The 13,159-nt window shown below is 37.6% G+C and overlaps 1 protein-coding gene across 3 annotated transcripts in view; it reads left to right on the top strand.

Moving 5' to 3' along the window:
* Positions 1-13,159, top strand: part of LOC127847476 (TATA-binding protein-associated factor 172-like) — a 98,044-nt gene that overhangs the window by 66,634 nt on the left and 18,251 nt on the right. For all 3 annotated transcript variants that reach the window (XM_052379393.1, XM_052379392.1, XM_052379391.1), the window contains 6 exons: positions 5,236-5,366; positions 7,373-7,486; positions 8,795-8,943; positions 10,142-10,285; positions 11,351-11,428; positions 12,021-12,242. In XM_052379393.1, coding sequence (XP_052235353.1) covers positions 5,236-5,366; positions 7,373-7,486; positions 8,795-8,943; positions 10,142-10,285; positions 11,351-11,428; positions 12,021-12,242 — 838 coding nt within the window. The remainder of the gene's footprint in view (positions 1-5,235; positions 5,367-7,372; positions 7,487-8,794; positions 8,944-10,141; positions 10,286-11,350; positions 11,429-12,020; positions 12,243-13,159) is intronic.

Below are 13,159 nucleotides of genomic sequence, written 5' to 3' on the forward strand. Positions count from 1 at the left end.
TCGACAGCGCAGCCGATCAAGATCTCGACATCGCAGGAAACGAGGACGTCGTCAACCTTCACGTAGACATCAGCGGACTTCATTGAGCACAACAGGATAGTGATCGAACATACCTCTCCTTCATTGAGCAGTTCTCGGCGTTGATACGCTCGTAAGCGATCACGTCAATGCTCACGGAGACAATATTGTAGAAGACAATATTTCCAGCGTAGCCGAACAATATTTCGGCATCCCAGTTATATGGATGTCGCCACTTTTCACGTAGGCGTTAATGAACCAACTGGTCATATCGACGTTCTCCATTTTATTCCTTTAGGAATATCATGTCTCCATTCCACGTGTGATGGTTTTTCTTATGGCATCCACACATGTTGCAGTCACCGAGCTGTAGTTGTATACGAATACTAGTTCGTTTAACTTTCAGGCTTCGGGATAAGCTGTTCTTTTCTCCACTACGACTACAAGGACACTTATGCCTATTAATACTGATAATCTACCGTTGTTTTCCGATTAACATTATCAGATGACTTCCTGGATGGTCATTCTTCTGCACCAGATATTTCCATTCTGACGCAGTTATATTATACCGGTCCCAATCACCGGACATCGGTCACCATTCATCGGTCATATCACCGATCACTGATCACCGGTCAGAATAAGTAATGTTTCATCGCCATCGGATTGGATTTTTCGCACGATCTTCTTTTCCGAGCAGTGCTTGACATTGATATCAGACCATATGGATTCCACCATTTTTCGGTCTTTAACTGGTAACGTCACCGGTCATATTATGACTGGTCCGTTCACCTGGCTACAGTTACCGGTCATTGACCGGTCCGGTTCGGTCACCAGTAACCATTTACCGGTATTCCACTGTGTTGTCATCGGTCAATTTTTAGTATCACGGGTATCGTCTACATTACCTAGTTGTATACCCCTGGCTATGATTGTATTGAATACTATATTTATGGATTCAACAATCTACATGACTTTTTGTGTTTTTCAATACTGATGTTCTACTGGCGACGGTTACCAAATCATGCTATATCTGTTATTTGTACTTCTATCTCAACCGGCTACATACAGACTACTGGTCTTGCAGATAGATCGGCTGAAGCATTGAGGTCGAACATTACTATTTGACCTCTATTAATTTATGACCTCATCTTAAAGTTATTCTTCTATTACACTTCTGGCCATAACAGGCCGTCTTCCTATAACTGGTCGTATTCCTTTCGGAATTCGTCCCGGTTAGGAGTCTTGAAGTAAATGGATTAATCAAGTCAGAATTTAAGACTTCCATGCATTCTACCGGCAAGCGTGGACCCCCTTAAGGTTACTCATAGGGTTTTCACCTTTTTCTGCCATCACACCTCCGATTCCAGAGGTACCACTGTCAATGATATTTCCGTACTTGGCAAATCGATGACTTCACGACCTGTATTCTCCAGGATTTTAAAGGCGCCTGTTATTGGTTCAAGAAGAGGCTATATTCTGTAGATAGGTCATAAACTTATAAGTGTTAAACACTGTCCTATTCTACCAATTTTCAAGTGTGTTTGGAGTGGGAAAGTTTGGCTTGCAGTGGTTTCTTTGCCCACCCATCCTTGACAAATGGTTCCGGTCACCGGTCGGTATTTACCGATCTGGTCACTGGTCTTTCTGCTGAGACGTCTTTTCTTATGTCCGTTTCAGCCTTATTTTTAAGTTAATTGTATTAATCTCGGGATTATTCAATGACACAGATTTCCATCTTTTTGTCATTATTTACCACTATTCAGTGGTGTCTAGACTAGAAGATTATCTTGGCAAGAATATAGTTTATTCTACCACAACCTTCCTTACATCTTATACAGATGTGAGCAGAGAAGGTTATGGACGATTACATAGAACAGCGTATCTTGATTTTCTCAATTATGTGGTATCTTAATGAATATCACCTGCACATCTACATTTTGAAAAGCGAAAATTCTTTTTAGCTGTTTTTCATTTACAACACATTTTCACGATTCCTTTGTGATGGTTTCAACTATCACACATCGATCGTGGTTTACTTACAGACATGGAGGTGATCATATTATCACTTCTTGTAACTGGAAATCAGGAACTTATTCGTTCTTTGCAAGAACAACAAATTTTGTCTATCGTCTTACTCATACCAGGTCGTCTCAACGCCCTGTTGGACGTTTTCTCCTGCAGTTCTTTCTTTTGAATTATTTTTCCGTTGGGTTCAAATAATGTAATTTCCCATGCGCGGCAGTGAAGTTGCATAGTGTACATAGTGTATCAAAGAATGTTGTTTATCATCAAACGCTTGTAATTAGCGTTATGCGATCGTATATCGCAGTATATACCGGTATGCTGAACAACGTCAATAATGCAGTTCACAGAAATCGATCCAGCAGGGTGTGCGATTGTTATACATTCGTCCATTGACATAAACTGGAATATCTTACCTTCTTGGTGAGTTTTTGCAATAACTGAGTTTTTGCCATAATTTCATACAATATACTTAATGAACCATGGGATTATGGTTCTACGACCTTTTAAGTCTCCTGTACAATTATTTTCAGGAAACTTCTTCACAGGTCAAATATCATATCTTAGAAAGACATATTTTTACTGATCCAAACATGTGCCACTACATGTCTGGCCATTAATAACTTTTAGTTATCTCTACAGAAGAACGTTTTTCTGTTAGAGTTTCAATCCTTGTTACTTGTGCAAGGATAATTCCATCAGAACTTTATAAAGGTTCTATGGAAATTCATTTTTGACTGGGTATTCGAGAGCATAGTTATTACCTTAATCACTCTGCTAGATACATAGAGGTTTTTCTCATCTTTTTCTTAATGATAAGAAATTTGTTCTTTTCTTCATCAAAGGATAGAGATTATGCTTTCGTATACCTTGTTTTGTGTAAGTCATCGCAACTCTGTGCTGTCTTACCTATTTTGGAACTGATCCAAACTATGGAACGTCAACACTATGTTTTTCGTTCCTTTACCTTCTTAAGCGGTTTTGACTTGTGTTACATGTTGGGATGCTTAATGAGCTCCCTATGAACCTTTTTCATCAGGCTTATTAACAGTTCCAATATAATTTTAAGACGGTTTTCCTTCTTATTATGGCTTTTACCATACGGAGAAGTGAAATTCATGCTTTTTCTGTTGAATACGACCAATTCCAGTTGGATCTATTGTCGTTTTCACTTTGTTGTGTCAGCCAGGATTCCTTGCTTAGTATCAAGTCCTCTATATGGCTTCTACCTTCAAGTTTCCAAGTTTTTCTTAAACTGGTAGTCATGAAGATGAGGATAAACTTCTATGGGCAATCAGGGCTTTGAAGTTCTATCTCAGCAGTGTTAGTCGGACGTCCATTCGAGGTTCTCAAAAGACACTCTTTATTTCCCAAAAAAAAGGGGGGGGAGATGTGTCTGCGGCTTCTATTTCTCGGGGTTAGACCTCGACTAAGGAAAGTTACTCTTATCCTATCTAAGGATTCATTCCTTTTTAGGATCTGACGGCATGAATTAAGAGCTCTGTCTGTTTTGTGGGCATATATTAATCACACCCCACTTTTTGACGTGCTCTAAGCTGTTTTCTGGAGGAATCCGACCACCTTTGTCATCTTTTTATCTTCGTTTTCAGAAGTGCCAACAATACAATTTGTATATGTTTGGGCTTGTTGTGGTTTCACTAATGGTAGTGTCTTCTTTACGACATAGACATATTACTCTGTCCGAGAAGTCATAATTAATACCGTTTTAACGAAGATTACTTGATAACCCTTGTTTAGGGTTTTGCTATCATTAGCTGATAACCCTGTTTATGGTTTCTACTGTGTTGGGAAAATATATACCTTCCCACCGCAGCTGCAAAATCAGCATACGATAACAGGTCAGTATTTATGACATTAAAACAAATTTTTTAAATAAAATTCATTTTAATTATTAAATACTTACCTGTTATCGGTAAGTCCCACCTCCCACCCCGCTATTTGATTAATATTTTTGTATATATATTGAAAGAATATTGAGGGTTGGTTACCGATTTTTGGCTAGGTTGCATTGCACTATGTTTAACCTGGCCTGTGTTACGGTATTGAGGTGGCGGATTCCCAGTTAAAATTCCGGATGAGTTATTTCCCCTTGGAAAGTATAAGCATACGATAACAGGTAAGTATTTAATAATTAAAATGAATTTTATTTAAAAAATTTGTGTTACAGGTGTCCTGGCTATGGAGGCCTTACATAGACAGGTTCTACCATTAATTTTACAGGTGTCCTGGCTATGGAGACCTTACATAGACTGGTACTAACATTCATTTTACAGGTGTCCTGGCTATGGAGACCTTACATAGACTGGTACTAACATTCATTTTACAGGTGTCCTGGCTATGGAGACCTTACCTAGACAGGTTCTAACATTCATTGTCCAGGTGCCCTGGCTATGAAGACCTTACATAGACAGGTTCTACCATTAATTGTACAGGTGCCCTGGCTATGGTGACCTTACATAGACTGGTTCTAACATTCATTTAACAGGTGTCCTGGCTATGGAGACCTTACATAGACTGGTTCTAACATTCATTTTCCATGTGTCCTGGCTATGGAGACCTTACATAGACTGGTTCTAACATTCAATTTCCAGGTGCCCTGGCTATGGAGACCTTACATAGACTGGTTCTACCATTAATTGTACAGGTGCCCTGGCTATGGAGACCTTACAAAGACTGGTTCTACCATTAATTGTACAGGTGTCCTGGCTATGGAGACCTTACATAGACTGGTTCTAACATTCATTTTCCAGGTGCCCTGGCTATGAAGACCTTACATAGACTGGTTCTACTATTAATTTTACAGGTGTCCTGGCTATGGAGACCTGACATAGACTGGTTGTACCATTAATTTTACAGGTGCCCTGGCTATGGAGACCTTACATAGACAGGTTCTAACATTCATTTTACAGGTGTCCTGGCTATGGAGACCTTACATAGGCCAGTTCTACCATTCATTTTCCATGTGTCCTGGCTATGGAGACCTTACATAGACAGGTTCTACCATTAATTTTACAGGTGCCCTGGCTATGGAGACATTACATAGACAGGTTCTACCATTCATTTTACAGGTGTCCTGGCTATGGAGACCTTACATAGACTGGTTCTACCATTCATTTTACAGGTGCCCTGTCAATGGTGACAATACATAGACAGGTTCTACCATTCATTTTACAGGTGCCCTGGCTATGGAGACATTACATAGACAGGTTCTACCATTCATCCTGCGCCGTCTCAAGGAGGATGTGTTACAGGACCTGCCCCCTAAAATCATCCAGGACTATTACTGTGACCTCAGTTCCCTTCAGGTACTTAACAGCCGAGATAAGAGGGGCATTCAACAGGACACCCTTAGACATATAATATGCACCCTTAAGAAATTATTATTAGAGGACACTAGTGCATTAACGTAAATTTAATGGTGTTTTTTATGCTCCTCGAAATAAATTTGGGCGGAGCATATAGTTGCCAGTTTGTCCTTCCTTACTTACTTACTTACTTACTTACTTCCTTACTTCCTTCACACTTTTGCTACCGTTTCTCATAGCGCATTCAATACTTAACCAATCGCTTTCATATTTGGCTTGTACGTACCTTGCATGGACCTCTACCTTTTGATGAGGTCTGAGGTCACTGGGGTCAAGGTCAAGGTCACCGATGCTAATAATAGACTTCCTTCCGTCACACTTTTGCTACCGTTTCTCATAGCCCATTCCATACTTTACCAATCGCTTTCATACTTTGCATGTAGGTACCTTGCATAGACCTCTACCTTTTGATGAGGTTTGAGGTCACTGGGGTCAAGGTCACCGAGGCTAATAATAGACTTCCTTCTGTCACACTTTTGCTACCGTTTCTCATAGTGCCTTCAATACTTTACCAATCGCTTTCATGTTTGGCATGTAGGTACCTTGCATGGACCTCTACCTTTTGATGAGGTTTGAGGTCACTGGGTCAAGGTCACCGAGGCTAATAATAGATTTTTTAGGTGTTTATTAACACAAACATTGACAAAGCGCATCATCGGGGAGCATCCATCAGTTTCACTGATATTCTTGTTGGTCTTCATTGATAAAGTTCTAGGTCTCTGTAGCGTACTGCCTACAGTATAGTATATACAGTATATGGTGTCCTTGTGACCATAGGGAGCATTCTTAAGATCTCTTTATGAAGCAAATTACGTTTTCTACACAGGAAAAAGATGTGATAAAAAGTGTCCTAAAAGCTTTTTTTAACCAGGTTTTCCAAAGGAAAAAACTGGTTATTAGATTGGCGATGTTGGCAAGCGGGCTGGCTGGCGGGGGGGCGGAACAAGCTTGTCCAGGCCATAACTTTGTCGTTTATTGTCAGATTTTAAAATCCTTTGGCACATTTGTTCACCATCATTAGACGGTGTGTCGCACGAAAGAATTACGTCTAAATCTTCAAGGTCACAATTTGAGTTTGAAGGTCAAAAATGGCCATAAATGAGCTTGTCTGGGCCATTACTTTGTGATTCATTGTGAGATTTTAAAATCATTTGGCACATTTGTTCACCATCATTAGACGGTGTGTGGCGCGAAAGAATCACATCGATATCTCCAAGGTTAAGGTTACAATTTGAGTTTGAAGGTAAAAAATGGCCATAAATGAGCTTGTCTGGGCCATTACTTTGTCATTCATTGTGACATTTTAATATCATTTGGCACATTTGTTCACCATTATTGGACGGTGTGTCGCGCGAAAGAATTACATCACTATCTCCAAGGTCAAGGTCACCACAACTAAAAATAGATTGATTTGAAACAACTATGTAACTATGAACAATCAGTAACAATGCACATTTTGATTTTGAGTTGTCTCTCTTTGTCAGACTTTTTTTTTCTAATAGAAATCAAGGTCAATTTTACACAAGGGGGGTAACAATACACATTTTGAATTGTCTCCCTTTATCAGACTTTTTTCAACTGAAAACCTGGTTTTGTGACAATTGTGTCCCTTGTTTATGTAATTGATAAACAATATATGTGTTTGAACTATCATTTTTTGGTTCCAGTTGGGTCAATGTTGTTGTTGCTAAAATAAAAAACTGTTGTTCTCTAAATACCTTTCATTTGGATGGAGGTATTGTCCTGTTGTTGTATGCTTAGCATGCTCAAATGCAGACCTTGCAGTAATCTTACAATTAATGTATGATTTCTGCAGATATTCAACATCAAATATGTCTTTGTGGTGATTATATCACTTGACTGTCTGAAAATGTACATCATACTATCAAAGTGGAAAAATACTTGAACTCAGTTCTTGTGACAGCCCTTGTTGTATTGTATTTCAGATCAAGTTGTATGAGGACTTTGCCAAGTCTCAGGCCAAGCAGGGGGTAGAGGAGTGTGTCACCTCCAGTAAGACAGCTGAGCAGAGCAAGAGGGGCTCCACACATGTCTTCCAGGTAATGTTACGCAACATATAATTCCTACTGAACCGGCAGACCAAATGAGCGGTATATGAGTAAATACCCTTAAAAGTAATTTTAATTAGAAACTTTAAGAAGTGGGTACTCATTTAAGAAATTATAGATGAGTTAGTGGTAATCATTGGAAATAAATAATTTTCATAACAAATATTGTATTTGATTCAATTGCACACTGAAGAAAACTTTACAAATACCGTTTTAAGTGTATGGTTATGTCTAAAATATCCCTTCACATGGTTTTAAACCTTAGACCTAAGCTATAGCACTGGCTCTTCTTTTGTGAATATTATTAAGTGGTAAATATGAGGCCCATGGCTCTCGTATTTTGCATAAGGTCTCATCTAGAGGTCGTCTTATAATTTTTTTTTAATTTTACCGCTGTTTTGCAAAATGGACTAGGTTGCTGTGGCATAGTGGATATTGTGTCTGCCTAGCGGTCGGGAGGTCATTGGTTCAATCCTCACTGTGCGAGCTTTCTTTAGAAAGTACTGGTTCTAGTCCCAGGAAACAGACTTGAGAGCGTTTCAAATAAGCCTTTGCCTTGTCATGCATTCAAGCTAAAATAAATAGGTTTAAACAAAACTGGCCTTTCCCCAGTGGTAACCAGTTTTACAAGGGAATACATTGAGAAATCTTTGTGTTGGATACTGCTAAGCACAAGATTGCCGCATTTAGTTTGTAGCATGACCTAGAGGTTCTCTACAAAATGTGTTGAAATAATACCCATGGATCACCAGTTAAACAGTGATTAAGGGAAAACCTTAAAAAATAGACTTGTCTGAAACCTTAAACCCCATGGCGTTCATATTCAGTATGTCAATCTGGAGGTCATCTAAACAGTTTATCAAATGATGCCTCTAGGTTTAACAGTGGTCTAGCCATGGGGTAAACAGTTTACATTGACTTATGCAGTGAAAAAATCTTCAGAAACCTTGGATATCATAATTATAATTAAGCATCATCAAGACGTCATCAGCAAAGTCTATTTCAATGATGGTCATGTGGTGAAACACAGACCACGCCTTATTTGTCACAAATATAATTAGAACAAACTGTAATATGAATGTTAAAATCTCTCAAAGATAAAGGCCCAAAGCTTTGATCATGGTCAAAACTATATAGATTGTTTTTCTTATGCCCCTGTATTCAAAATTAGCCACAATGCAGGGGACTTAAGTACTATACCTTGGAACTTCAGTGTGAGCGTTTAAGCTTTTTTGTCATTCTTTTTAAATTAATTTTCTTGTCATTCTCTTTTTACATCAAAATTGTGTTTGTCTACAGGCGTTGCAGTACTTACGTAAAGTGTGTAATCACCCAGCGCTTGTGTTAAACGCCAATCACCCAAAGTATGCAGAAGTGATGGCCTCACTGAAATCTCAGGGATCAAATCTACGAGACCTCAACCATGCCCCCAAACTCACTGCATTAAAGTCAGTATAAACATTTATTTGAATGCGCATTTATACATGCATGATATTTATTTTTACTAATTGTATTTAAGTAGCTATAAATATTTATTTGAAGGTTCATTCTTTCATTTATGATATTGGTAAAAGAGGCATATCAGCTAATTCTATATTATATGAGTCGTGTTCTGAGAAAACTGGGCATAATGCATGTGCGTAAAGTGTCGTCCCAGATTAGCCTGTGCAGTCCACACAGGTTCATAAGGGACGACACTTTCCGCCTTAATTGGACTTTTGCTAAGAAGAGACTTTATTTAAATGAAAAATGTCATAAAAGCGGAAAGTGTCGTCCCTGATTAGCCTGTGCATTATGCCCAGTTTTATCAGAACATGATTCATATTATAAAGAAATTATTACATTTTATTATGATTTTAGCTAACCTGAGCTTCATGTGATCATGGTTAGCTATTGAGATACTGTGGTGTTAGTTGTCTGTTTGTCAGTGCCCCAAGGGTCCCATTAGATTGGGAAAATTGCAGCGTTTTCACAGTGAATGGGAAATAAGTGTTATTGCTGTCTTGCTAACAAATGTTTCAAAATTAAGAGTACAAAAGTGTTCAATATTATATTTACTAGGGTTCAACTTATAGAGCTGGCTGGGAGATGAACTCAAAGTTGAGAATTAAAAAAACAAACAAAAAGCAACAACAAAAACTGGGTGTCACATTTCTATAATTATGGACATAAAGCAACATAAGTGGTAAAACCTCTTCAATAACAAGCACAAGTGGCAGTTTTAAGGTTTAGAATTAAACAATTTGTTATTGAACATAATTTTTTTTCAGAAAATTACCAAATTTATTTTGTGTGCTAAACTTTCCATTATTAAGATTGATAAATATCATATAAGCACTATCATGCTTATATTTTAATATATACTAAGTTACCAAAATAAAGTCAAATTATGTTTTCTCTTAAAGAAGGCCAATAGGTTTGATGTTTGGTGTGTAAAATCAGATAGTTGTTTAAATACTGCCTATGGGCTTTAAATTGGCTACACCTGTGTTGTGGTGCTAACAAGTTTTATTTCGACTTACATTCCATCGTATGTTCAAATGATGTGCCGGTTAGTCAGAAACCAGGGGTCAAGAGTATAACACCTGAGACTTCGTCTCAAGATTTGTATAAATAATTTAGAGTACAACATTGTGCTTGTTTCAGGCAACTGCTCAACGACTGTGGTATTGGTTTGGATGACGCAACCGGTTACCAAGATGGGAATGCACCAGTGGTCAACCAACATCGTGTCCTTCTGTTCTGTCAGCTCAAGGGAATGTTGGACATAGTGGAACACGACCTACTTAAGTAAGAGTTTATTGCCTTCAAAAGAAGAATAGTGTTAATTATTACCTGATGTCTTATATAAATTATATTTTTTTATTTTTTGCTATTTCCTCATCGAAAAAGAAATTTGCAATGTTTTAAGCTGTTAACGGTGAATATCGAACTGTTGACCGGTCAACAGTTTGAACTTTTGCCCTCTGGAATAATGACGTCATTTCGTCGAAAAAATGACATCATTTTACAGTTAAACAGTCAAAATTATTTATTTTATCGATTACTGTTGTGTGTAAATAAAAATGTAGTTTGCTGTTATTTCTATGTTGGAAATTTGATCAGGTAATAAAACACTTATTTCATGGATGCGCGGTGAACAGTCAAAACTGTTGTCTCTCGATATCAGGGCTGACATTTGGAACTGTTGCCCTCGGCCTTTCGGCCTCGGGCAACAGTACCAAAGTCATCCCTGATACCTTGGGAAACAGTTTTGACTGTTCACCGCGCATCCATGAAATAAGTGTATACTGTTGCATTAGCTCACCTGAGTACAAAATGCTCATGATGAGCTTTTGTTGCTACTTTAAACTGTTAAGCTTTTAACAATTTTTTCAAGTTGTATTTTGCTTTATAAGAAGCTATCACTGCTTTTATTCTTCAATCCCTTAGCTAATTGAAACATTTCTGTTAGATTAATTTGTTAAACCAGTACTTGATGTAACATAATTTAAACTTCTCATGAGTAGTTATCAAACCCAATATATTCTTGATAAAAAAATGTACTTACCACATTATACTACTACCAATTTCTTCAACTAAAATATTAGAATATTTGAAAATCAACCGCTGATGCTATTTCTTGTTCAATTTCTATTCACTATTGTTTATCCAAAAATTGCAAGATGTTAACAATTAAACATAATAATGATATAATCAATACAGTGATTGCAAAAAATGTATTGATGATAATTATATGATTGAACTTTTTAATGTATATTTGTTCATTGCTACTGCATGATTTCCTTTAAAATATGCTCTATATGTCTGATATTTCATCAATACATTAACACCAGATTGTTGTTTGTGCTACAGGAACCAGATGCACTCTGTGACATATTTACGGCTGGACGGCAGTGTGCCTGCAGGGAACCGACATGATATCGTTAACAGGTGGGTCAGAGCATCATAATCAGGGGCAGCAAAATGAATTGTCCGTAGTTATGCCCTCATTAGGCATTGATGGACAAGTGAGAATTTTACATATTTTATAATACCTTTACGGACAACCTGCAAAGAGCTTTTTTAAAACCAGACTTGTAAATCCCTGATAGTTTGCCCCTTCTGATAATTGTTACTAACAACTGAGAGGCCTTTTCATTTTTGAGAAAATATCAACATGTTTTAGCGTTAAATTGTATATATCTATAACAAAACAATAAAAATTATGAACAACTCTCTCTGCTTAAATCATCAAAGGTGATGAAATGTGTGTTTGCATTTTTTAGCAAAGGGTGTTAATATGTTGAGGAACTGCAGAGTTCTGTCCCTTGTGTATTGTTTGTTACCATTTGCAGAACGTGTGTCTCCTTTCTGTTTTCCCATTAGTTGTATGTGTACTCCAAACTGGACATTGAAAACTTGCTCTCATCTATAAATTACGTGTCTGTCCTGTGTTGGAAAGAGATATAGATATTTAAACTAGTTATAATTATATGGTAATTACCAGAAAATGTCATAATTTCAAGTATCCATTGTCTCTCAGGTTCAACAATGACCCGTCCATTGACATCTTGCTGCTGACAACTCACGTGGGAGGGCTGGGTTTGAACCTAACGGGGGCTGACACTGTGATCTTTGTGGAGCACGACTGGAACCCGATGAAGGATCTGCAAGCCATGGATCGAGCTCACAGGATTGGACAGAAAAAGGTCGTCAATGTGTACCGGCTTATTACGAGGGGAACGCTTGAGGAGAAGATAATGGGGTGAGTGGTGCTTTCAACTGTTAGGATTTATATATTTATTATGCCCCCACAAGGAAGTAGAGAGATATACTGGCTTCACCGTGGTCTACAGTTTTTTCTTGTTATGTCAGTAGACAAAAATGTGTCCAAAAAAATGCTTTGCAACATACAACATTTATATGGCCGCTCCTAATGGAAAAAAGTATATATTTTTCCCAAATGAGACCTAAAAATTATCAATTAAATGTTTCCAAAAAAAAAGATCTCCACATTTAGTTCATCTCCCATCCAGCTCTGTAAGTTGAACCGTAGAAAATAAAAGAGTGGAAACACTTTCATTCTCAATTGTGAAGTATTTATTAGCAAAAGAACACCTACACTAATTTCCCAATTTTAATGTCATAAATACTCACCTGCTATCTCATGCTTCTCCTTTCCAAGGGGAATTAACTCATCCGGTTTTTTAACTGGGAATCAGCCACCTTAATACCGTAATACAGGCCAGGTTAAACATAGTGCAATGCAACCTAACCAAAAATTGGTAACCAACACTCAATATTCTTTCCGGATCGACCAGGTGTATACGTGTCTTTTACGGCTCTAAATTGAATATTGTTTTTCGATTTATTTCACTTGTTGATTGGGGTTTTGAATAGATAAATTGTGTAATTTATCTTTTTATTTCTCATTCGGATTATTTGTGTGGATTTAATGGATTTTGTTTCATTTGTAAAAGGTAAGCCATGCTTGTTTTTATCGAACAATGGTTTATTTCTACCATGCTGGGTGTTTTCAGGCGCGAACGACCACGTGCAAAACGTGCTCTTTTCATACATTGCTAGAACGTGCAAAGCATGTTCTTCTAATGTGTTACGAGATCGTGCAAAGCGTGTTCTTCTATTGACAGATTGTTTATCATTTGCCATTGTGTGCAATAA

The sequence above is a fragment of the Dreissena polymorpha genome, chromosome 10, assembly GCF_020536995.1.
Source record: "Dreissena polymorpha isolate Duluth1 chromosome 10, UMN_Dpol_1.0, whole genome shotgun sequence".
Classification (NCBI taxonomy): Eukaryota; Metazoa; Mollusca; class Bivalvia; order Myida; family Dreissenidae; genus Dreissena; species Dreissena polymorpha.